At 48.9% G+C, this 27,117-nt stretch overlaps 1 protein-coding gene across 5 annotated transcripts in view; it reads right to left on the bottom strand.

Moving 5' to 3' along the window:
• Positions 1-27,117, bottom strand: part of ANK1 (ankyrin 1) — a 181,017-nt gene that overhangs the window by 84,767 nt on the left and 69,133 nt on the right. For all 5 annotated transcript variants that reach the window (XM_088671398.1, XM_088671399.1, XM_088671400.1 and 2 more), the window contains exon 2: positions 11,824-11,925. In XM_088671398.1, coding sequence (XP_088527524.1) covers positions 11,824-11,925 — 102 coding nt within the window. The remainder of the gene's footprint in view (positions 1-11,823; positions 11,926-27,117) is intronic.

Genomic DNA, 27,117 nt, shown 5'->3' with positions numbered 1-27,117 from the left:
CCCCTCCTTGCCCCCAATTTTTACCACTCCACCTCATGAATGAAACTTCCTGAACAGGGAGGGGGTTCAGTCTGACACACAACTCACCTTGCAATGTGGGAGCACCTCAACACAGAATGCCTCGCCTGTGGCCTGGGAGGGGCACTCAAGGGCAGGAAAAGCTTCCTCAGTGGCTTAGACAAACAGGCCCTCAACATGGGAGCCACAATGACACCGAGGCCTATTAGCCAGAGCAATTGCTGTCCTTTCAAGTCAAGGAATAAGCGAAACCTTCTAAGGCAACAGGAAGCCGAGGTCCGTGTCTGGGAACAGATCGATAAAGTGAAAGCGGCGGCAGGGCATTTGCTAGCTCTTAGCAGCTGCTGCTGCAGCAGCAGCACCACTGAGCCAGCTGTGATGGCTCCCTTGGCTCCCTCCTGAAAAGAAGTTGTACTCACCCCCAACATGCCTAGAAATTAAGGCAGGAACAGAATAGATTGTTGGTGCTGCAACATACACCCCCCCCCAACAGGGGCTACCCCACAACTATGTTCTGGATCCAAGACTGTGGGGAGAAATGTTTTCCATGCTGACTTCTGTCCAGGGGCCAAAGAAAGGGTCTTCTGAGTGCCCTTGTTCCTCAAAAAACCATTTAAGTTTCTTACAAAGTCCCGGCTGATGCCTTGCTCCAGAGGCAGTCTTTGGTAAGGTAATCTTTCATAATTTGGCACCCTGAGTGAGGCCAATGTTTGGCGAGCCCAAATGGATCTTCTCAATTTACACCCCCTTGTGCAGGGGAACCACCCGCACAACCCTAAATCTGGCACTGGTTGCTCCAAAGATATTATGGGAAATTAAAGTGGCAGCCCTCATTGTTGAGCCTGCTATCAGGGTTCATGAGAGGCAGCCACTTGCAGGATATACTTTGGAGTAGGCTCATTCTAGAGCCCTAAGATCCACCAACTGGAGCCAGGTGCAAAAGATTGGGTCAGGCAGGTGGGCACACATGAAGAATTGATCAAGAGGGGGTTTTATCCAATGCTAGTTCTAAGTCAACATGGCTAACTTTAGGCCCATTTATTTCAGTAGGTCTACTCTGAGCAGAAATTAATTGGATACAACTCAGTGTGTGTCTGAGAACATGCTCAGCCCAGGAACTTGTGATCAGGACCAGCAGCAAGCTCACAATTCCTTTCCCACAAAAATCCACTCCGGTTCCCCACCTTCTGCAAGTATTGTTTTTCAGCAACTGAATTTATGGAAGGGAGAGAAAGCTTCTGAGGTGTTGTTTTTGTGAGGCAACCAGGAGTTAAAATCCTTTCTTGCTGATCTGCTGCAAACGACACAGAACTCTCCCAGTAGATCGCAATCTACCTGACAGAGGAGCGGGAATTCCAAGACAGAGCTCTGTGCCAGGAGCATCAGTGCAAGGCTTGGGAGGAGGCATGAGAAAGCTTTTAAAAGAAACAGGCTCCAGAAAGCCTGCTCCAAGGGCCTTGCATGTGAGCGCTCCATTGTTGCTACCAATTTCTGGATGGTAATTTTCCAATTATGTAGGCAATTAACTCCTTAACAAGCTGGTGCTCTTTGAAAAAGAAGCAACCCAGTTAGTCGTCAAAGATGCAATTGTATACTCATTTTAATAAACTTCCTGCAACAAAGACTAATGCAGGCACCCCCGACCTGTGGCCCTCCAGATGTTTTGGCCTACAACTCCCGTGATCCCTAGCTAACAGAACCAGTGGTCAGGGATGATGGGAACTGTAGTCCAAAACATCAGGAGGGCCAAAGGTTGGGGATGCTTGGACTAATGTGACCATCCTCCTGAAGGATCCAAGAGCTGACTTGCATTATGAAAGCGTACAAATGTATAAATAGTGTCCACAACTATTCCCCTGACCTGTGCTTTTCTCACTTAAACCAGACAGCCTGGGAAAACTGAGGGTGGTTGGATCCACCCTGCCTCTCCTAAGTCCAGATAATATCCAACAGACACAATTCCACACGTCCAGGGGGAATGTGATCCTATTAGACTTCTCCCCTTTTTTGGTCTCAGTTCTCTAAAAGAGCTGGGGTGGGGGCACCTTGAATAAGTATTTATTTCTGATCAGTGAAGGAGAAGAAAATCTACCCAGGAGCTGTGTGTGTGCATCTGTAGCTCCATTACCACAAGGCCTCCCTTCCTCTTCTGGGGCGGGAGCCCGGCTTGACAGCGGCACTTCGTGATAATGAGCACAACAGTCTTTCCCAATTAAGAACAAACGCCAGCTGCCTCCAGAATCAAGGGCTGGATTTGTGCCTGTGCATGTGATGGGGGAAAAGAGAGACTCCAGAGGAACATGTCTTCTTCTGCAACAGAATAGGATCAAACAGTGGTGCAGCGAGATACAAAATCACCCAACGTGACCACAAAGTGAAGTGGCTGCTTCGAGGGAAGGTTGTGTGGTGAAATTAGGGATAAGGGAGGAATTCATTCTGTGTGCATTTTAAACTGGAACTTACCAAATTCGCTCTAGACAAACCAAAACACAACTTTCCTCCAAGCCCAGGAATGGTAAGGGAGCAAGCTGGGTTAACTGGTGACCTTTATCAGGAGAGAGACGGGGAGGAATTGCAACCCTGTTGGGTCTCCTTGATCTCTCAGTGGCTTCTGAAACCATTAACCATGGTGTCCTCAGGGAACAACTCCAGGGGTGGGAGGAAGCTGGAGGCACTGGACTGCAGTGGTTTCACTTCTATCTTCAGCGTATTTGGCAGGAAACAGCACGGGGGGACGACAACTGCTTGGAGCCACAGCCTTTAAACCGTGGGACCCCTCAAAGGTCCATCTTGTCCCCCGTGCTGTTTAATGTCTATATAAAGCCATTGGAACCCGTCAACTGGGGATTTGGAGCATGGTCTCATCAGCATGCAGAAGGCACCCGGCTCTCTCCCCATTCCGCTTAAATCAGGAGAAGCTGTTTGAGTGCTGAAACTACAAGCCTGGAGAAGGTGGGCAATCAACTAAAGCTAAATCGAGACAAGATGGCGGTCCTGTGAGTAAGTGGTGCTCAGTTTTAGGTATGGGGATGTTGGCCTGTTCTAGACAAGGTAGCATTCCCCCTAAGAGAGCAGGAACGTGGCTTGCGAGGTGCTCCTCAATGCAAAGCTTTCTGTGGCAGGAGGCACAGGTGGCATTAAGTTTAAGCTATTAACAGATTCAAAAGACAGAGGGGGATTCTCCCTGCCAGATTTGAAGATTTATTTTGAAGCAGCAGCCTTTTGTTGGTTGAAAGATTGGTTTATGTTGGAAAATACTGATGTATTAGATTTGGAAGGTTTTGACAATGTATTTGGTTGGCATTCATATCTATGGTATGATAAGATAAAGGTCCACAAAGGTTTTAAAAATCATATTATTAGAAAACCATTGTATAATGTTTGGAGCAAATAAAAGGATTTGTTAGAAAGGAAGACACCCAGGTGGATTTCACCTTTGGAGGCCAAGGCCCCCAAAAGGTTAAATATGGAAACCAAGTGGTTGAAATATACTGTAATGAGATTCTGCATTTAAGCTAAAATCGTATGAACAGATGAAAGACAATGTAGATGATTGGCTTCAATATTAACAGATCAATGAAGTCTATAAAATGGATTAAAAATAGGTTTTCAAGTGGAGAAATCCAAATTGGAAACGGAATTGTTAGAGCCAAAAACACAATATATTTCCAGGATGTATAATTCATTGCTTGAGTGGCACACGAAAGATGAACAGGTGAAATATGTAATGATTGAATGGGCTAAGGATGTGGGGCACAACATTATGTTGGAGGACTGGGAGAGGTTGTGGAAAAAAGATATTAAATTTACAGAATGTAATACATTGAGAGAAAATATGATGAAAATGATGTGTAGATGGTATTTAACTCCAGTTAAGTTAGCAAAAATATATCATACACATGATAACAAATGCTGGAAATGTAAAGATGTAGAAGGAACCTTTTACCATATGTGGTGAATGTGCCCTAAAGTAAAAGACTTCTGGGAAAAGATTTATAATGAATTGAAAAAGGTGTTGAAAAACACATTTATTAAAAAACCAGAAGCCTTACTTGGTACAGTAGGGAAAGAAATGTTACTTTCTTTCTGTATGCCACAACAGCAGCAGGAATCTTGATAGCCAAGAACTGGAAGACACAAGAATGACCAACTGTGGAAGAATGGCAAATGAAGATGTTGCACTTTATGGAACTGGCTGAGCTGACCGGGAAACTGTGTGACCAGGGAATAAATTTAAAATATACTTTAAAAAATATTGCAATATTTGATATTATGGATTATATTTGGAAGTTGTTATTGGCTGTAGGTGTAGAAGTAGTGGTTAGTAAGTAAGAAAAATTTATATAAATGAATTAAATAGTTAAAGTAAGAAATGATGTAAAGACAAGATATACAATGTGGTAAAAACCATGATTCAGAAATTGCTAAAGATGTTTTACAGTGAAGCTCAGAAAGGGGGGGTCTGAGGAAGTCACTCTACAATGTTAAGAAAAGAGGTGGATAATTAAGAATTTTTAGTATTGTTTTTGTTGTATTGTTAATTTGTTAATTTTATTCTGTTGTATTATGTTTTTATTTGTTTATGTTGTGTTATTATAAAACGAATAAAAACATTGGGGGGGGGGGAGACACAGGTGATGTCACTTGCAAGGAGAGCTTGCAGCCACTTACACCCATTCCTAGCCCAAGAGCATTTCATCTCTGTGGTCCAGGCTCTAGCCACCTCCCGAATAGTTTCCTGCAAAGCACTCTACGTGGGCAGCTCTTTGGAAGCTGTGGCAAGAGCCACCGTGTGGCAAGAGATGATACTGGTGTCACCCCCATCCTCAAGGCAATGTGCTGACTGCCTGTCAGCTATCAGACCCAATTCATAGTGTTTGTACTAGTGGCCAAAACCCTAAGTGAATGGGGACTATTGTACCAGGATTAAGGGGCTATATGAGGAGGGAGGAGCTTGGTTTTTTAAATAGTAGTTGGATGTGCTATTAATCATATGTTTGGTATACAAGTGTAACCTTCATTTATAAAACAATACAATAATTTTTCTTGAATGAAGTAGGCCAATCCTGCTGTGTTTGAGCGTCTCCTGCTTCTTCTGCTAAGGTTGGGCCTTGATGCTCTGCTCCAAAGTATATAGAATATAGAAATCTGCTGAGCATTGCTGGCAACAGCTCTTCAGAGTTTCAGATGCCAGGGATTGAACCTGAGACCTTCCACACGCAAAGCATGTGCTCCACTGCTGAGACATACCTCTGACCTGACAACACCTCTGACACAGGGCACTTTGAGACTGCTGCTGTTTTGCAAGAGGGATTCAGTTGCATCTGGACAAATTCAGGTTGCATCATCAAAGTGATCTGGCACACTTGGACAACAAATCCACTTAGAATAGAATCATAGAATCATAGAGTTGGAAGAGACCACAAGGGCCATCCAGTCCAACCCCCTGCCAAGCAGGAACACCATCAAAGCATTCTTGACATATGCCTGTCAAGCCTCTGCTTAAAGACCTCCAAAGAAGGAGACTCCACCACACTCCTTGGTAGCAAATTCCACTGCCGAACAGCTCTTACTGTCAGGAAGTTCTTCCTAATGTTTAGGTGGAATCTTCTTTCTTGTAGTTTGAAAGAAGTTCCCCTTCAACTTTTTCTGCAATAAGGAAAGTGACAGGATAATGCACCAGAAAGTATGAGATAACAATGGTCTGATGCAACACTTTCTCATAAAAAGCCAACACCACAGCCCACCCCCATAAACTTTGTACAAACAAATCCAAATGAATGCACCACTAAACAGGCCACCATCTTGAAGCTGCCATAGACACACGTGTGTTCTGAATGGGAATTTCTCCTTAGTGAAGATGCTTGATCAGAGCTAGTCCAGAACATGCACCTCTGTGGCCCAAAGCAGCCCAAAGTCCTAGCATTAAGGTCAAGGAGAATCACATAACCTCTGAGCTGTCAGGAGCCCAGGCTGCTGTCTTGATAACACAGCACACAAGTCGTAATTAGCTTGAAGATTTATTGCAGAGAATTAGACTCTGATGCTTTAGCCGAACATCCGTGTCTTACGATTCAGTTGACCCTTCTGAAGACTGCCTCCTGCTTCTGCAGAATATCCTGAACCTATGACCCTTATGTTTCTATGACCCTTGGGCTCATGGGGTTAACTGCCTCCTCTTCTGGTAAGGAAATTCTCCCCCTCCTGCCTTCCAAGCCTGCCTGTGCTTCTGGATACAGTTGGTTTCTCTCCAGCCCACCCTCTGCTAATGGCTTGTCTGCATTCAGTTCCTTGTCAAGGGGGGTGGGGTTGACAGCCGACTGCTTCTAGCTCAGTGTTTCTCAACCAGTGTGCCTCCAGATGTTTTGGGACTACAACTCCCATCATCCCTAGCTAGCAAGACCAGTGGTCAGGAATGATGGGAGTTGTAGTCCCAAAACATCTGGAGGCACACTGGTTGAGAAACACTGTTCTAGCTGTCTGAGAGAAATGCAAGCCTCTCCATTGCTGACTGCATTCTAACTCATGCTGTACTTCTCTACTTTGGGCAGACATGTTCATGACATGAGCTCAGAAGCAGGTTAATTACACACCAGAGGTGTGAAATGCTAACACCATCTCCCTAGCAGAGCCAAGGGAGTAATGACTCTAGGAAGCCTGCAAGGGAAAGAGAAGTGAGCCGTGCCCTCGTATACTGTGCCACTCAGTAAAAAACATGCAACCGCATCTCCACACAGCAGACACAAAGACCTGGTTTCACAGTCATTCCCCCTCTCCTGGATATGCAGTTGTGTGAGAGGACAAGGGATCTCCAAGAAAGAGTTCTCAGCAACTTCACCAAACTACAAGATTCAGAAATGACAAAAGGAAGGACTTCTTCATGCAGTGCAGAGTTAAACCATGGAACTCCCTCCCACAAGAGGCAGTGATGCCCACCAACTTGGATGGTTTTAGAAGACGATTGGACAGATTCATGTCTAGTGGCCATGGGGGATATATTCCAGCCACTATCAGAGCACTGGGGAACTACAGGTGGAGAGAGAGAGCTACTGAACTCAGGTCCTACTTGTGGGCATACCATGGGCATCTCTCTGGCTGGCCATTCAGAGAACAGGGTGCTGGACTAGGTGAGCCAGTGGCCTGATCCTGTAGAGCTCCTACTGCAGAATGGGCTTCCAGAAGAGGCAGTGGTGGACACCAACCTGGGTGGCCTTAATTGACACCTTCGTGGGGCATAAGGCTACTCATGGCAACTAGCCTGGGTGGCTATGTTTCTACCTCCACTGCTGGAGGCAGCATGTGTAGGAGTACCAGTTGCCAGCAAACACCAGTGGGAAGACTGCTGGGCTGCTCAGGCCCTGCTTGCAGGAGAACCGGAGAACAGCCTTGGCCAAAGGTGTCCTGGGCTTTGAAGAAACTCCATCTCAGGACGCAAGGGAGAAACGTGCTAAGAGGAAGGCAACGCTTGGCAAATCCACACCGTGATCAACTCCCGCCTGGAAACCAATATCCCCACTGTGGTGGAAGGACGTGTGGATCCAGAATTGGCCTCCAGTCACTTACGGACCCATTGTTAAAACCGTGTTTATGAAAGACAATCTTACTCGGCTACGAGTGATCGCCAAAGAAGAAAAAGAAGCTTGCAGGCACCCCATAGACATCAAGTTGTCCATTGTCCTGAACCAGGGACACTCTTCATATGGTCTTTGGCTCTGCAGGTGGCCTCAAATGCTGGTCTGGGTGATGCAGCAGATTTCTGGCTAGGTTTTGATGTTGTTCCAGGGAGCTGGAGAGCCCAGAGATAGGGGAGGCGACGTTATTGGCTTGTTTTTGTTTTCATATTGTATTTTGTGTTTTTTATCTTGCTTTTTTATGTTGTGAACAGATTTGAGATCTATGGATGAAGGGTACTATACAAACTCAATAAATAAATAGCATAAAATAAATCATAGCAATCATAGGAACAGAGAAGGCACCTTAGGACTTGCCCAAACTTCCGTGGGTCCCATGCCAAGAAAGGACAGCTTTCTGTTTGCCCTGCGCTTTCCAGGCAGAGGTGTGACTGGTTTCCCCCTTGCCCTGCTCTTTTCCCATGGAAAACCCACTCTTTAGGGCTAAATCAGAGCAAGCAGCAATTCGTGGAAATCCTCAATTTGCAGTTTGTGTCAACTGAGCGCTGAAGAAGGAAAGCAGCAGGCGAGAGGAAGGATGCGTCAGTCCTTAGTTATACCTAGTACTGCCGCCTAAACATTTCCACAGAGTTCTGAAGGTAGGAATGGACAGTGAGGGGCTGTGGGGCAAAAGAACATAGCAATTTTTACTGAAGGAAAAAAACACACACCCCTCCTGCTGCATCATCTGATAAGGAACAGTAAGCACACCTGAAGCTGTCTGAAAATAACTAGGAATTTTGCTTTTGTGAAAGCAGGGGTCGTACTCAGCCCGATTGCTACTTCCACCGAGTCAGATCATGCCCCCACCTCTCCTGCTCCCTGTTTCCCAGGACCAGGCAAGGACTGAAGAGGGAGGAGCAGAAACAGGTTGCACGCTGGCGACGCACCCTTCACCTGCTTGCACACAGCTCAGCTGGGGGAGATACATAAGCTGAGGTCGGAGGTGGGGTTTCTCTGCTGCGGCAGCTGCTTCACTGGGTGCACACCTGGGAGGAGCTGAGAGATGGGATGGACATGCCTTTCCCTAACATGCTGAGTGCACTTTTGACAATAAAGAGCTGATTCCTCACTTTGGGCATTCCGTGCCCAACTGCGCTGTGACACCAAGATTCCTATTTGTAAGTTCCAGCAACTATTTCCCTGGAAGAGCCTCAAGGGCCTGGGCATGCCGGGCAGAGATGCCAGAGAACTGGTTTCTATGCAAGCCCACTCCACCAGCAGGCTGAAGCAGGCCAGAGAAGTGGCTCTGGGCTTTGTTCGCCGTGATGTAGTGCATTTGGATGAGCCAGGTGAGTCACCGTCTGCCTGTGGAGGTATTTCCCCCACCTCGCCTGCAAGCCGGCCAGTGGGGAATGCAAAATGGACTTCCCAAGGGCACTGGATCCTGTCCTCTCCCTTAATGAACAGCTCTGGCTTGTCTGTTTCAGTTCTGGGAGATAGGAAGAGCCCTCTCCAGAATATTTTATGCAGCAGGTAGAATAGCCCAAATCCTTCCACTGCAAAAGTCACCTTGTAGCTTTGACTTTCTCTTGCACACACGCCTTAGAAGCAAATGCAGGCAGGAAGAAGACAAATTGCCAGGTGTCTTCTTAGCAGCCCTGCTGGAACAGAGCAAAGGCCTGTCTAGTCCGGCATCCTGTTTCTTGAGCCTCCACACAGCTCACTTCCTGCCAACCTAGCAGTTTGAAAGCATGTCAAATTGCAAGTAGATAAATAGGTACCTGTCAGAGGGTCATTGTGGCTACTCTAGAGTAACTCCGCTTGAGTCCAGTTTGTCTTTAAATACTTCTATTGTGCAAAGTATTTACAGTGCAGAGACAGCTTAAAATATGACCTCTCATTCCGAATCAGAATCCGGCAATGGTGTACGCCTTTTCCTACGCCAGCAAAGTAGTCGGGGCACCCCAAAACACCTCCCCCTTGACCTGCGTCACGGTGCTCTCCTTAACTCTTGCTCCGGAAGGAGCGATGCCCTCTCAGCCTCCTCCCTGTCAAGGCGGTGGAAGGGCTCTCCAGCATCCTTGAGCCCTTGCCTACAGGGCCGTCTTAAGTATATTTGGCGCCCTGGCACCACCCAGCCTGGCCGTAGGGCCAGCCCTGCTTCCCCACATCTCTCCTCCCCTGAGCTTTCCCATCATTCCGCACGCTGGCTTCTCTCTCCCTCCGAGTCTTTCCCCTCCCCCCTGGCTGCTTCAGACCCACTGCTGCTCCCTGTGCTTGGCGAGGTGGACGTTAGGATGATGGGGGCTGGCTCCCTGTAGGGAGTCACCCTTACAGTACCGCTACAGCGGGAAGGTAAACGGTGTTTCTGTATGCTGCTCTGGTTCGCCAGAAGCAGCTTTGTCATGCTGGCCACATGACCTGGAAGCTGTACACCGGCTCCCTCGGCCTATAGAGCAAGATGAGCGCCACAACCCCAGAGTCGTCCACGGCTGGACCTAATGGTCAGGGGTCCCTTTACCTGTACCTTTTACCACACAGCTCACAGGTGAGGCAGGAAGAAGGAAGGCCCTCTCACATCCAGGGGCATATTGCAATAGTAAGGAGCTTTTTTCAGACAAAAGGCCACCTTTCCCTCTGAATAAGCTTCTGGGTCCACATGCCAGGGTGGGCAGGGCCAGCTGTAAAAGTGGAGGGATGTGGTGAGGGATACATTTGGGTGCTGCACGACTCCCTTGTTTCTATACTTGATACATCAGGGGTCAGCAAACTTTTTCAGCAGGGCGGCGGTCCACTGTCCCTCAGACCTTGTGGGGGGCCAGACTATATTTTGGAAAAAAATATGAACAAATTCCTATGCCCCACAAATAACCCAGAGATGCATTTTAAATAAAAGGACACATTCTACTCATGTAAAAATATGCTGATTCCCAGACCTTCCGCAGGCCGGATTTAGAAGGCGATTGGGCGGCATCCGGCCCCCGGGCCTTAGTTTGTGGACCCCTGCAATACATCATTTGCCCAGGCCATGATCCAGGTCAAGAAGAGCTAATGGGTGGGCAAGGTCACTCTGGAACCTAGGAATCTTGTGACACCCTTTGACCAGCAGCTCTGACTGTTCATCACACTAGGCAGCTCCACACAGATCCAAAAGGTTCCCTCTTTCAGGCTAGGAATCCTGGACATTTTCCTTCAGCTCAAGAAATGAAGACGCAGAATTCTGTACTCCACTTCCACCATGCAGTTGTGCAACCTGTTGTGCAGAAGGAGGCTATGCCACCTCACCGTCTCCTGGTTGGGTGCTGGAAGCCCTGAAGAATTCAGGGGCCGCCTGAACCCTTATAGCCCAGTCACTGAGCTCATCTGCAGGAGCGTCACTGGTCGTCTCCCGAGTGGGTGGGGATCATTTGACAAGAGCAGGAAGCCAGGCCTTTAGGGTCCTGGGCCCAGGATTGCGGGATTATCTGCCCATAGAGATTCAGCAGATGCCTTCTGTTTCCACTTTTAACCTCCTGGTGAAAACATTTCTATTCCGTCAGGCAATTAAGAAAACACCTTTCCACAATGGCCAGCTGGCTTCTGATTTCGACATTTTATATGGTTTTTACCGCCTGGTTTTATGTACAATTATAAACAGCTGTCATTTTTTTAAAAAGTTTATGCATAGTGGTATGTAAATATGTTAACAAATGATTATTTAAGGCAGAAAGCATTCCATGGCAAGAAAGCTCTCTCTTCCCTCCACACCATCCCTAAAGTTCAAGCCATCTGGATGTGCACTAATTATATTATATATTTTATTTATTTATATTTAATAAATTTGTATTTAATAGATCTCAAGGCGGTTCACAACATGAAAATACAAAATACAAGCTGTGGTTATTCAGCAGTGAGTGAAACACATTCTACACATGCCCAGGGGTGCTCTTTTTATTATTCACACATTCTGGAGCTTAGACTGCAAGCAAAATTCTGCATGACAGAAGAATGAGGGAAATTCAAGAGCTCTAAAAAATGAGGGAGCTGATCTTCTGCCTCTTACCTGGCACAGCAGCTGGTGCAAGTTGGAGGGCCATGAGGCCACCTGAACAGCATCTGATTAGATACCAAGGGCAGAATGCAAGCCCATGGCTGGACCAATCAAGACCAAGCCAAAAGCTGGTGGACCAAGGATAGGGGGTGTCAGGCCTACCTGGTTGCAGGTGTTAATATCCACACCATTCCTCAAGTGGTCCAGAGCCTTGTCCAGGTTTCCAGATCGTGCCGCCCGTAAGAAGCTGGTCGCAGCATCAGCCTTGGAAAGAGAAGAGGCTTTGTTAGTGGGTGTGTTGTGCTGAGGTGCAGCTCTCGCTGATGTGGTTAAGCTGTGTCTGGGATTCCGATTGCAGGTGGGGGCTCACCTGATTGCTCCTCCACACAAAAATGAACAAATCCTTGCACACAGAAAGTTAGCGTGTCAGGGAGAAGGATTTGGTGCCAGCCAGCACCATGGGAAGGCGAGGCCAAACCCTTCTAAGTCTAGCCAGCATTTTGACTGAGGGCAGAACACTCTTAAAAGAAGCACAGACCTGCCACCCAAAATGGCAAACGCCCCTCCCCCTCCGTAATACGTGGCACCACTCACTGTATGTCTTGATATCACTAAGCATCAAGTTGCTCTGCCCCACATCACTAAAACACACATTTTTACAAAGTAATTTCTCCAAATATAATGCACTTTTCTATGCTATTTACACTTACCCTACAATATTTATTTTTATTTCTTTATTAAATTTGTATACCGACCTATTCCTGTAGATCTCAAAGATAGCATCTTTGCATGCATTCCTTGTCTGGAGAACTGCACTGAGGACATTCAGAAAAGTACAAATGCTAAAGAACAGCTGTGCTTCAGTTTGCATATTGTTTCACAGAGTGTGTATTTGGTAGGTTTACTACTATTAAAGGTGAACTGATTCTAGTTTCTCCATTTTCAGCAGAAGCGCTGCATATCTTATGACATGAAGCTCCACAAGAGGTGTCCTTCCTCGGCTCCCCTGGGGAGGTCAGGGGCTTCCCTTCAAAACAAGCAGGGGGACCTTTTAGTCCTCCAGACATTGTTGAACTACAGCTCCCCTCATCCGTGGCCACTGGCCAGGCTCGCCAGGGATGCTTGGAGTTGTAGTTTAGCAACATCTGTAGGGCTCCCCACCTCCTCCTTCAGAGTATCCAATTAGAATTAAAACAAAACAGGTTGTGTTCTTTTGTTTTTTAGTTTTTGGCAAAATTTTCAAGTTGTAACATTTTATTTATTAAAAAAACCCCAACAGATGCCTTAAACAAAAACATTCAATGCTGATGAAACTGAAGGCAATATTGCAACTGATCCCTGTGCTTTTACATCTCAGAGGGATTTCTCCCCTTCCAAAGCTCCTAAATCCAACAACATCCATAATGCCAGCCTAAGTATTCCTAACTCAGAAACACATAGGGAGATAGATGCTGCCTTGTGCCAGGTCCACCAAAGGACCGTCTGACTCTGAATGGCCACAAGGACCAGTTAAGCAGAGGAGGAGCTGAATGTCCTGTTTTGGGGTGAGCATGGGGAGCCCTCATCTTAGGGGGACACAACAGATGGTTTTTGTTGCAAGAGTTGACCGTGGGCTGATTTTGCACTCACAATGCAGTCAATAAATGACATGCTGTAGCAGACCTTCCAATTGCCCTGTTTTAAGTGGGACTGCCCCACTTTCTTTGGGGGTGCCTTGGACATCCCAGGGCACCCCGATTTCAGCCCTATGTGGAAATGCTGGGAATCCAATGAGGAACCTTCTGTGTGCAATGCAAGCTCTCCACCTCTAAACTACAGCCTTTCCACAAATGCATTTGCTCTTTTTTTTGGCTGTTTTTTGCATTTATATCCCACAATATGTCCCTATATTCTGCCCAGAGCAGCTCACAAGATAGGGTAAATAGAAAAGTTAGCATGTAAGTTCGTGAACATGACCAGATCTTTTTCCAAAAAAACAAAAATAATACTGGTACATTCTTATAAAAAAGATATAATATCCAAATCTCATGTTTTTTAAATTAAGTTTTAGTGATGTATCTGTTCTGTAATTCTCACCTCTTCCACAAATATCACATTCAGCCTGCCTACAGCTTTCCCCAGGCGCTCATAGGTAGAGGCATCATATCTGACTACAGCAAACCCTCCAAAGTTCTGCCAAGAAAGGTTGGGACATGGGCCTCTCGCCTCCTTCCCCAAGCCCAGTAAGAGCTTGCCCAGGTTTGGGAAGGAGGTAGGGTCCTGCCAGAGCCTCGTGCCTCCTTTCCCATTGGGTGTTTAAAAAACAACAACAACTTAATAGATTTTCAGCTGAAACCATAGATCTGCCTGATTAGATCTGGCTGAGTCAGACTATTGATCCATCTAGCTCAGGCATCCCCAAACCTCGGCACTCCAGATGTTTTGGACTACAATTCCCATCATCCCTGACCACTGGTCCTGTTAGTTAGGGATCATGGGATTTGTAGGCCAGAACACCTGGAGGGCCGCAGTTTGGGGATGCCTGATCTAGCTCATCACTGCCTACACTGACAGGCAGCAGCTCTCCAGGATTGCAGGCAGGGAATTTGTTTGTTTGTTGGAGCCCTTGGCAAACATGAAAGCTGTACAATATGCTTATGAGCAAACCCTTTTGTTTTCTTTAAGTGGATGGAAAAGATGGCCTGAGAGAGGCCTCATGCTTGATCTTTGTTTTACAGTATGCTCTAGCCCCCCCCCCCCCTGGCACTTCAGACACCTGCAAAGTCAGTTTGTCCAGAGACAGCAGCAGGACAAAAGGAAATAGCACCTGCGCAGCATGGGCAGCAAAGTCTCTCTGAGTCTGAGGTCGCCTCCAGACTGTCAGTACTTTGCTGGAGGTATTCAACCACACGCTGGGAAATTGAGGTTTGTGCAATTCAAAGGGGAATAAAGTGCTCTGTCACAACAAATCCACTTTTTAAAACAAACAAACAAACAAACGGACTCTTTGCTGTTAGAAAACTGACAAGGAAATGCACTGATAAGTGTGGAGTTAATGAATGGTTAAGAGGAAGATGTACAACCCCAGCACAGGCAAAAAGGGACGGAGGCTTGCTGTCCTATGTCTGCCCCACAACAAATCAGAAAAAATGCTCAGGACACAGACAAAACTGGACACAGGCATTATGCAAGCGAGTCATGCCCCATAATCAGAGGTCATCTGGAGGAGCTCCAGAGCCACTTTCAGTTCCCTTCAAAGGGAAACAGTGTCCCTCTCTGGACCTGGGAGGAGCAGACCTCACAGACCAGAGCAGCAACCGGCATTTAGCACTGAAAACGGACGTGGGTCCTTTCTCTGCTGCTTAGCTTGACCCTACCCACATTTGAACTCTTGCATAAGCCTTTGGGAATGGAAACCCCCCTCCCCCCCCCTTACGCTTCTCAAAAGGAAAGTAGAGCAGGCAGGTGTCCGAGCAGATGAGATAACCAAGATGCTCTCGCTATAATTAACTGCACACTTCCTATGTGGGACCCTGGCCCAGAGAAGGAGGCCTCTTGAGTCCAGGAGAGGGGAGCAGCAAAAGAGAGCTGGCACCACAGGGAGGGGAGAGATTTGTGAATGGAGCCAGGCCTTGTGCAGCCTCAAAGCAGTCCGTGCAGAGGCCCTCGAAAGCCACAGCTCAGTAGGAAGAGCACACGACTGTTGCAGGAACATCATCCCGGCTTTCAATCCCTGACATCTCCAGGTGGGCTGGGAAAGGATCCCCCAACTGAGATCCTGATGACCTCTCCCCCCCCCCCCCCCGCAATTACTCAGTTATAGAGATGGATGGACCAATGGTCTGGGCTCTCTTTAAGGCAGCTTCCTCCATGCCAAAAAGCTAAGGGCTGCTGACTATGCATGCAGAAAGACCACCTTCCATTCTGCCAGTCAGTGCAGATAAATACTGAGCTAGATGAAAGAACAGCCTGACTCTGCATGAGACAGAGCCTTGTGGCCCCATGGTATTTCATGCCAGTACTGGTCCCCCTGGTCTTGAATGGCGGACAACAGCACCAGCCCTGCCATTGGTCAGGGTGAGGCAGCCACCTCAGGCAGCGAGGGCAACCAAGTGATGGAGGACTGGGGGCAAGATGTTGGAGGGCAGAGCTGTTTGTGCCACCCAGCCTGCCCTGCACTAGCCTACATTACAATGAAGGACGCTGTCCTGTCATGGCATCTTTTCAGTCGTCAGAAGATAAGATGAGCCCTCTGGATCAGGCCAATGGCCCACATCACCCAGCATTCTCTTCTCCCAATGGCCAACCAAATGCCTATGAGAAGCCTGAGAGCAAGCCATGGAAAGCTTGATCCTCCAAGAATTTGTCTGTTCTTCTTTTAGTGCCATCCAAGTTGGTGACCATCTCTATTTCCCATGGGAGTGAAGCCCACAGTTCTGCTTGCCCATCCACTTTTTCCACACCACACATCACCTCTGCCATGTCTCCTGTTAGGGCTCATCCAGGCTTCTGCTTGTCCTATGCTTTCCAGGCATGAGTCCAACCATTTCTGCCTTTGCTGCACCACTCCCCCCCCCCCCAAAAAAACCCTGCTCTTTACCACTCTTTAGTCGTGGGATGGCACCATCGCCTGCTTCACCTCAGGTAATGAAACATCTTAGGCCATTGCTGGCAGAGACTGTACCCTAAAGCAGTGCTCCCCAACCTTTTTATCGCTGCGGACCAGTCAACATTTGATAATTTTACCGCAGCCCACTAAGGGGAGGACGTTGACTGTTTATATTTATTTAGATTGTTTTGATTTAATAATTTTAATTTAATTGTATTTAAATGTACCTTGGGCGGTCCGGTATCAATTGATCCATGGACCGGTAGCGGTCCGTGGGCCGGGGGTTGAGGACCACTGCCCTAAAGGGTTTCTGCTAGCGGCAACATAGTAACCAAGAGGGTTGCGCAGAAGAACTGTCTCCTTGCCACTGTTTGAAGGGGTGGAAATAACTCCACCTATTTTTGCACAGTGAAATATGCAAAGGTGGGGTAGACTTTTCCTGGAATGTAGCCAGGGGCAACAAACCAGAGGTGGCAAAGTGAGGGCACAAGATCCATTCCAAAGCCACAATCAAAGCTCTCTCAGCTTTGGGTACTGGCCCTGACTTAGTGGTGGAAAGCCCACTTTGCAAACAGAAGCTTCCACATTCAACTCTTGATATCTCCAGGTAAAAGGATCAGGAAGCAGGTGGTGATAGCAAGCTGCTGCACACTGAGCCAGATGCCTGGTTTGGTTAGCTCACTATGGCCTACATGAGGTTTGGCTATCCTGCAGCCCTCCAGATGTTGCGAGGCTACAGCTCCAAACTCCCTGGCCAGTGGCTGAATGGGGCTGGTGGGAGTTTGGCCACAGGGTAGCTCCTCATAATCCACGCTGGCTGAATGGGGCTGGTGGGAGTTTGGCCACAGGGTAGCTCCTCATAATCCACGCTGGCTGAATGGGGCTGGTGGGAGTTTGGCCACAGGGTAGCTCCTCATAATCCACGCTGGCTGAATGGGGCTGGTGGGAGTTTGGCCACAGGGTAGCTCCTCATAATCCACGCTGGCTGAATGGGGCTGGTGGGAGTTTGGCCACAGGGTAGCTCCTCATAATCCACGCTGGCTGAATGGGGCTGGTGGGAGTTTGGCCACAGGGTAGCTCCTCATAATCCACGCTGGCTGAATGGGGCTGGTGGGAGTTTGGCCACAGGGTAGCTCCTCATAATCCACGCTGGCTGAATGGGGCTGGTGGGAGTTTGGCCACAGGGTAGCTCCTCATAATCCACGCTGGCTGAATGGGGCTGGTGGGAGTTTGGCCACAGGGTAGCTCCTCATAATCCACGCTGGCTGAATGGGGCTGGTGGGAGTTTGGCCACAGGGTAGCTCCTCATAATCCACGCTGGCTGAATGGGGCTGGTGGGAGTTTGGCCACAGGGTAGCTCCTCATAATCCACGCTGGCTGAATGGGGCTGGTGGGAGTTTGGCCACAGGGTAGCTCCTCATAATCCACGCTGGCTGAATGGGGCTGGTGGGAGTTTGGCCACAGGGTAGCTCCTCATAATCCACGCTGGCTGAATGGGGCTGGTGGGAGTTTGGCCACAGGGTAGCTCCTCATAATCCACGCTGGCTGAATGGGGCTGGTGGGAGTTTGGCCACAGGGTAGCTCCTCATAATCCACGCTGGCTGAATGGGGCTGGTGGGAGTTTGGCCACAGGGTAGCTCCTCATAATCCACGCTGGCTGAATGGGGCTGGTGGGAGTTTGGCCACAGGGTAGCTCCTCATAATCCACGCTGGCTGAATGGGGCTGGTGGGAGTTTGGCCACAGGGTAGCTCCTCATAATCCACGCTGGCTGAATGGGGCTGGTGGGAGTTTGGCCACAGGGTAGCTCCTCATAATCCACGCTGGCTGAATGGGGCTGGTGGGAGTTTGGCCACAGGGTAGCTCCTCATAATCCACGCTGGCTGAATGGGGCTGGTGGGAGTTTGGCCACAGGGTAGCTCCTCATAATCCACGCTGGCTGAATGGGGCTGGTGGGAGTTTGGCCACAGGGTAGCTCCTCATAATCCACGCTGGCTGAATGGGGCTGGTGGGAGTTTGGCCACAGGGTAGCTCCTCATAATCCACGCTGGCTGAATGGGGCTGGTGGGAGTTTGGCCACAGGGTAGCTCCTCATAATCCACGCTGGCTGAATGGGGCTGGTGGGAGTTTGGCCACAGGGTAGCTCCTCATAATCCACGCTGGCTGAATGGGGCTGGTGGGAGTTTGGCCACAGGGTAGCTCCTCATAATCCACGCTGGCTGAATGGGGCTGGTGGGAGTTTGGCCACAGGGTAGCTCCTCATAATCCACGCTGGCTGAATGGGGCTGGTGGGAGTTTGGCCACAGGGTAGCTCCTCATAATCCACGCTGGCTGAATGGGGCTGGTGGGAGTTTGGCCACAGGGTAGCTCCTCATAATCCACGCTGGCTGAATGGGGCTGGTGGGAGTTTGGCCACAGGGTAGCTCCTCATAATCCACGCTGGCTGAATGGGGCTGGTGGGAGTTTGGCCACAGGGTAGCTCCTCATAATCCACGCTGGCTGAATGGGGCTGGTGGGAGTTTGGCCACAGGGTAGCTCCTCATAATCCACGCTGGCTGAATGGGGCTGGTGGGAGTTTGGCCACAGGGTAGCTCCTCATAATCCACGCTGGCTGAATGGGGCTGGTGGGAGTTTGGCCACAGGGTAGCTCCTCATAATCCACGCTGGCTGAATGGGGCTGGTGGGAGTTTGGCCACAGGGTAGCTCCTCATAATCCACGCTGGCTGAATGGGGCTGGTGGGAGTTTGGCCACAGGGTAGCTCCTCATAATCCACGCTGGCTGAATGGGGCTGGTGGGAGTTTGGCCACAGGGTAGCTCCTCATAATCCACGCTGGCTGAATGGGGCTGGTGGGAGTTTGGCCACAGGGTAGCTCCTCATAATCCACGCTGGCTGAATGGGGCTGGTGGGAGTTTGGCCACAGGGTAGCTCCTCATAATCCACGCTGGCTGAATGGGGCTGGTGGGAGTTTGGCCACAGGGTAGCTCCTCATAATCCACGCTGGCTGAATGGGGCTGGTGGGAGTTTGGCCACAGGGTAGCTCCTCATAATCCACGCTGGCTGAATGGGGCTGGTGGGAGTTTGGCCACAGGGTAGCTCCTCATAATCCACGCTGGGTTTCAGAGAAGAATCTTCCCCAGCCTGGCCTGGAGATGCCAGAGGTTGTATCAGGGACCTTCTGCAGGCCAAGCAGATGCTCTGCTACTGAGCCTCATTTCTTCTCCTAAGAAAGGAAGGAACTCTGCCTGAATCCTTGGAGAGATGCAGCCATTCAGAATAGACAACACTAGACCAAATCCATGGCAGCCAGTCTGTTGCAGTTCCTGGACTCCCATCATCCTTGACCATGGGCTTCTGCCTGAGGCTGATGGGAGCTGGAGTTCAACAACATCTGGGGAGCATCATGTCTTGCTATCCCTGCAGCAGAGGGACCAGCTTCCCATATTCCTAAAAAGTGACAACCTCTAAGGCCAGCTGAAGGCATTTGGGTGCATGAGCCTCACCGCTGCCAATTAGCATTTGGCACAAACCAATCCAGTCTCTTTGGGTCATTCATAAAATGGCCCTTTGATGTTCCAGAACGACGTGTCCAGATCCCTTCCCTCCTCTGTTTTATTCCGCTGGTACCCAGTCAACCACTATTACTATTTTGAGTATTTTGAAGAAATGGTGCTAGCCTGCAGACCAGGGGTAGGGAACCTTTTGCAGCCAAAGGGCCACATTCTCTTCCAGGCAATCTTCTGAAGGCCACATGCCAGTGTTGGGCAAGCCAGAGGCAAACATGGATTCAGCAACAAATTAAAACATTACTTTAGTACAGTAGGATAGCTTATACACCCCCACCCTCTTTGAGGCAAGCCAGAGTTGACAACAAGCAATCCAGGAGGGTGAGAAGCAAGACTTGAGGATGGTGTGGCCTGGGAAGAGAGGCCATGGCCGGCCGGGAGGGGATCTGGTCTGAAGGGGCACAGGACTTCCTTGATATCTGAGGTTCTCCATCCTGATGCACACCCTTCCAGCACAGAAATACAGGCAGCTGCCATATACAAAGTCAGATCGTCAGTCAATCTAGCTCTGTATTGGCTACACTGACTGGCAGGGACTCTCTAAAGCTTCAGTCTCTCCTAGCTTTCCCTGGAGATGTCAGGGATTGAACCAGGGACTTTCTGCATGCAAAGCAGATGCTCTACCTCTGAGCTATAGCTCTTCAGCTGCTATTTACAAAGTGCAGGAGGGCCCCCTGCAAATTTAGCATCCCATGAAGCATCCCATCTTAAACATATCTAAACGTGTGTGTGTGTGTGTGTGTGTGTGTGTGTGTGTGTGTAGCAATCTGCAGGGGGGAGGGGGGAGGGAGGGTGCTCGCGTAGTGAGTGATCCTTGGGGCATTATAAGTACCCAAGAGAAGGCCTCTGATGCCAGCATCTGTGAGATGATGGCAGGTGTGCCACCCTAGTATTGTTCTGGCATCACAAAGTCCCACAGTGGCAAATGTGGGAGAATGCCTTCTGCAGTGAACGGTCTACCTCTTACAGGCCTACGGGATGCATCCATCTATCTCCAGAGGCCTCACACCTTTTGGTTGGCCTCGACTGAAGCCATTACTTGTGGGTCAACAATGACCACTCCATCCTGCTCCAAGTCCTCCAAGTCCTCTGGCACCTGCAATGGACTCAGGAGAAGACAGCAACCAGGCTCTCCCTTCGCTTCAGATTATTTCAGAAGTGGCAGGAATCTCTCCAGCTGCTTCCATGTCTCCAAAGGCTGTGGCATAAAGAGAAAGGCGGAGGTGTGGGGGGAGAGAGCTTGGTCCCACCTGCACCTTTCAGAGTATGCTAGAGCACTTGGTGGAAGGTAGGTCTCTGGCCGTAAGAGGAGGAGCATCTCAATTTCCCTTTATTTCACCTAATTTTTCCAGCTTCTTCTCAACACTTCTGCATCAGTTTGCAATTTTTTAAAAAAGATTATTCATGCAAATTCATCAGCATTTTAATATACAGTATATATAAAGGGACCCAGGTGGCTCTGTGGGTTAAACCACAGAGCCTAGGGCTTGCTGATCAGAAGGTTGGCGGTTCGAATCCCTGCAACGGGGTGAGCTCCTGTTGCTCGGTCCCAGCTCCTGTCCACCTAGCAGTTCAAAAGCACATCAAAGTGCAAGTAGATAAACAGGGGCCGCTCCGGCGGGAAGGTAAACGGCGTTTCCGTGTGCTGCTCTGGTTTGCCAGAAGCAGCTTTGTCATGCTGGCCACATGACCCGGAAGCTGTCTGTGGACAAACGGCGGCTCCCTCTGCCTATAGAGCGAGATGAGCGCCGCAACCCCAAAGTCGGACACGACTGGACCTGATGGTCAGGGGCCCCTTTACCTTTATATATATATTTTACTATGACACAATTTGTATATACCACTTTGTATATATGCATCATATGCATAATTGTATGCAATTTTGTCTAACAAAATTTGCAAACAAAATTTCCTACCACAATGCATTTTTTGTATATTAGTCTTACTAGTATATGCATTTACATGCACACTTTCACGTATGTATGCATCGCCGTACACATTATTTGTCTGGGGAACTGCATTGCAAACTGCCAAAGTGTGTGTTTTGGTTTGTGATTTGTTTCAGGAAGCAGAAGTTTCCATGCAAATCACACACCTCTCCTGCCCCCAAGTTCTCTGCAATGCACAGAGGAGGGGGTGTCTCTCACTTTGCGCTGGGCAACCACAGGGCAGGATGGCTTGCAGTTCATGCAGTTCAGCCACCTGGAGGCAAACACACAGATTGCACGCCATTGCTCAGGCTTACTGGAACAGCTGCTACCAAGGGACACTGGCCGTTCCATGCAGAGTAGTGAGTGTGGCCCCACAAAGGGCGACTACGAGAGAGATGATAATCATAATCATAATAATTTATTATTTGTACCCCGCTCATCTGGCTGGGTTTCCCCAGCCACTCTGGGCAGCTTCCAACAAATATTTAAAATACATTAATGTCACACATTAAAAACTTCCCTTCAGATGTCTTCTAAATGTCAGGTACCATAGTTATTTATCTCTTTGACATGGTGGAGAGAGATGGTGGAAAGAGCACAAGGGAAAAGTGAAATAAAGTCGTTAGCTCGCTAAACGTGGGCGGAGGAGGACATCAGTTTGCTTGTTTTTCCTGTGCAGAAGTGGATTTAGGAGCTTGTCTAAGATTTAGGAGCGTGTGCCCTTCGGCTTACTCAGGTTTTTAATCTGCTGGAGGACAGGACTCTGCAGCTGCCACCACCCTCTGGCCTGAACTTTACGTGTTATCCTCAGGTCCAAACAACTAGGCAGAGCCAAAAGGGAATTTCTCACTCCAGAGGCCTGTAAGGCAACTCAGAAATGGGGAAAGGGTATGTCAGGCAGGGGGGGGGGAGGGAGAGAGGGGGGGACTCTCCCCCTTCTGTGTGAGCTTTCCCCTGCCCTCAAGAGAAACAACATGCAAACTGAACTTTGGGGGTTGAAATGCTACCCCAACTCCACCCCCCCAGTTCTGACAGGCAGGCAATTTCCAGAGCAAGAGGTGCTGGAGAGACAGAAAGAAGCGGGGGGGGGGGGTGAAAGCAGAGGGATGGGAGGCTGTGTGCGAAGGAGAAGCACATTTTATACTCACAGCACTGCCTGGCCCAGACTTCCCTTGCCGTGCTGCCATAGCCCAGCGCTTGAGCCGAAACCTGAGCTTCAATCTCCCCCTCTCTCTCCCTCTCTCGCTCTTCCTCCCTTAGCTATTCCCCACCTTTGGGTGAGCCGGAAAGTTGCATTGCATCCTGTCTAAAAATACAGGCTGCCTTCCTCCTGCCTCTGTGGCCGCTGCAGGGTAAGCCAGATGCTAATGGAAGATGTTCCGCTTCTCCTTCTCCTTCTTGCCATCATTATGTCAGGCAGGGATATTTAATAGCTGCCTGCCTCTCAGCAACAAGCGGCTGCTGGCTGCCAACCCATTGGGGGGTGTCAGCAGAGATGCAGGTGCCAGAGCCTCAGGGGGGGGGATGATGCCCGTCAGCAGGCAGGGGAATCAATGGCCACAAGCAGAACAGAGCCAGGCCAAGGCATTCTGGTGCCTCAAACAGGGGCAGGCAAGGGGCTCAGCTCTTGTCCAGGGGAGACTCTCCTGCACAAACAGGAATGGGCAAAATCGGTCAATTTTGGCTTCTCCCAACTCCTCCTTTTCCCAATTTCTTCAGTGTAGTTCCCTACATTTACACATCAGTTTGTGATTCATTTATTCTTTAAGTTTCTGCTTAGAGTTTCTCCTAATGTACACATTTTTGCAAGCGTTCCCCCCCCCCCAATAAAATGTGTTTTTAATGTCCTTAAAATATGCATTTATAGGCAATATCCCCCCCCCCATGCACTACTGGGTCAAGTTGATACTAACTTATACAGGTCAAGACTAGGTTACTTGAGACTTATCCCTTTTATCCCCAGTAGATCACTGTGGTCTGAGAAAAGTTTCTCCTGCAAGTTCCAAAGATCCTACAAGCGGTTATTCTACAGTAACTCAGAGCAGGGCTTTTAGTGTTGCTGCCCCTGTTCTGTGGAACACCATTCCTGTCCAGGTGTGACAGGAACCCACAAACTGCACTTTCCAGCTGAAGACGTTTTTCTTCCAACAGATTGTCTCACTTTGACTCTCTGCCCCAGCTGTCAGCTCTGTACTGTTTTTAAGTTTATCTGCCATTATTTCCTGTGCTGTTTTAAACTGTTTTGGGGCTGATTTTATTGTATTTTGTACATTGCTGTGTAAAGTATGTACAAGAAGACAACAACAACAACAACAACAACAACAACAACAACAACAACAACAACACTACTTGCCTGTGAGCACTCCAATTGGAGAGCAGCCTTTACCAAAGGTGTCATGGGCTTTGAAGAAACTCGATCTCAGGACGCAAGGGAGAAACATGCAAATCCACACCGTGATCAACTCCCACCCGGAAACCAATGTCCCCACTGTGGAAGGACGTGTGGATCCAGAATTGGCCTCCACAGTCACTTACGGACCCATTGTTAAAACCGTGTTTATGGAAGACAATCTTACTCGGCTACGAGGGATCGAGAAAGAAAGAAAGAAAGAAAGAAAGAAAGAAAGAAAGAAAGAAAGAAAGAAAGGTTTTTAATTTATCTGCCATTAATTCCTGTGCTGTTTTAAACTGCTTTTGGGCTGTTTTTATTATATTTTGTACATTGCCATGAAATGTATGTACAAGGAGATAATAATAATAATAATGCTGTAATAATAATAAAAATAAATCTTTGTATGCTCCTTTCCTCCAAGCTCCAGGTGGCATACACATTTCTCCCACTCCCTCATTTTCTCCTCACAACAGCCCTGTGAGGTAGGTTAGTCTGAGAGGCAGTGAATAGCCCATGGACATTCAGTCAGCACTACTGGAGGAGGAGGGATTTGGCCAAGAATCGCCCCAAAAATAGCCCAATGCCACGTGGGCTTTCTCGCTGGCTCTGTTCTTCTCCACTACACAGACTTGGCAAACTCTTGCATCACTGCGGTCCAGAACAGCATTTTGGAGAACTGGGATGGTGCTTGCTCCATTATTCCACAGACCTGGGGGTTGCAGTGTGGAAAGGGAAAGAGGTTGGTGGGCCACAACACTGATCCCCCTTGACCCCTGGCCATGCTGACTGGGGCTGGGGGGAGGGGGATCCCAGCATCACCTGGTGGCATGACAGTTGCTGCCCCTGCAGTGTGGGGTGCTTGTGTGCACACAGACATGCACATCAACATCCCAGGCATGTAGATGAAGAACATCGTACATCACAATTCCAGAGCATGTTGCAACCTGGCAAAGAGCATGGGAAAGGACAGGCGGCAGGGCCAGTGTGCCCTGGGAGAAAGGGTGGGGCTGAAGGAGAGTCTCCAGAGCTGGAGAGGGAGCCCCAGTTGCCCCATTCCGTCTGCAGACCTGAGGTTCCAGGGTCTGTTCCAGTCTAAGCTGGAGATGCAACAGCATGTTAAGGACCTTGCCATGGCCTTTAGTGATGGACTTCTCAAGGGAGCCGCTCTCTCTGCAAGGAGAGGGCACTCCAGGGAACCAGTAATGGAAGCAATTTAGCATCTGGATCTCTGGACTGCTCTGCAGGATTTTAGAAAGCAACACTCTCTGGGTTTGCATCAGTGCCAACCTTGACTTTTAAAGTGGGATTTTAAAAATGGCCCCGTGGGTGGCAAAGGCGCTGGGGGAGCCTGGAGAAAGCCGGAGGGTTCAGGGTAGAGACCCAGCATTACCCGCCACAGCATGCCAGCATTTGTCAACCTAGCGCACCCTCCAGTTGTTTTGGACCGCAACTCCCATCAGCTCCTTTATGGGGTGATGGGAGTTGTAGTCCAAAACTCCTGCAGGTGCTGGGTAGGCATAGGCTGCCTTAAGGCTTGTTCCTTCAGCAGACCAGCAGCAGGGTTTGTAGCACAGAGGCAGCAGCCTTCTAAACTCAGTTCACGTGAAAGCTGATGATGCAGGCAGGCACCACAAGTGAAATAGCAAGCAAGGGGGGGGCAGATATTGGCTGCAGACAGGAAATCTGACAGGGGGTGGCAGCGTTCCTCCCCCTGGTCCTCCCCACCCTGATGTCCTGAACTATATTTTAGATCAAGGGGAGGAAAGAACAAAACACCTAAAGAATCAGGGGCTCCAAGTCACCCTTTAAGTAACCCCAGCTGCATCCCAAGCTCCTTGGAATGGAACAGCAAGAAATAACATAAAATAAAAACCACAACCCCTCTGTGCATCAGAGCACGTAAACCCTGCAAAGCGCAATGGACATAGCATGGACATAGCTCAGGCTGCTTCCTTTTCGGCCAGACGGATGCCATCACCCAGCAGCTCCACCCAACTCCACATAATTATGCACTGGGCTGATAAGGAAAGGTTCTAGAGAAATCCACCTTCTTTCACGAAGCAGACAAATTTATCAGCTACAAGATGTTTGGTGCTGTACTCAGCAGTGTGTCAACTCCCGAGTTTTGGGACTGCAGCAAAGAGCTGAGCACAGACACATTGAGTTCAAAGGCCACAAACTCCAAAGAGGCATCTGGCTGGATGCTGGGCAAGACGGCTGCATCCAGAAGAGCTCTTCTTAAGTTCTTTACCCCAAGCTCTTCTGAAAGGTGCCTGGTGCAAAAGACATACTGTACACCCAGAACTAAAGAATCCTGAGCCCCAAGTTGCGGTTTGAGTAACCAGAAGCTGAGATCACAGCCTTACTACACAAAAATCCAGTCTAAAGTAAAGCACGAAGTCAGAACAACCCACTTCCAGAGCAAAGCCAACTCCTGCCACCTGTTCTCCTGCCTGTCCCCAGAGACAACGGCCATCTTCCCATCAGGAAGTTGCCTGACTCCTAGCTTAGCCCACCCAATAGCAGCGTTCAGTGTCTTATTCAGAGTCAGACCGTTCCCCCATTGAACTCAGTACTGCCTACACTGGCTGGCAGTGGCCCTCCAGGTTTTACACAGGGAGTCTTTTGCAGCTGGACCAGAAGATGCGGAGACTAAACCTGCTGGGACCTTCTGCATGCAAAGCAGATGTTCCCCATGAGCTAAGGCTCTTCCAGCCTCAATGCCGCTCTGAACTCACAGACAATTAGCCCCTGGATCTAGCCTGGAACCAGCCGCTTCCTTTCGTCAGCAGGCTCAGAAGTGCATCCTGATGTCTTAGCACCAAGCAATCTTCCTCAAACCAAGAAAACTCAACACTTCCACCTAATGGCAAAATGGCGCCTCTACAATCAAGACCCCTCGGCGCACCGAGTGTAGCTTGGCGCATTGCTAAGTGTCATCTCATCCCTGGCCAAGATTTTACAGCTGCCTACTCTGCAGGT

The sequence above is a fragment of the Zootoca vivipara genome, chromosome 6 (assembly GCF_965207765.1).
Source record: "Zootoca vivipara chromosome 6, rZooViv2.hap1.1, whole genome shotgun sequence".
NCBI lineage: Eukaryota > Metazoa > Chordata > Lepidosauria > Squamata > Lacertidae > Zootoca > Zootoca vivipara.
The sequence above is the reverse complement of the archived record's forward strand: the minus strand, read 5'-3'. Positions and strand labels throughout refer to the sequence as shown.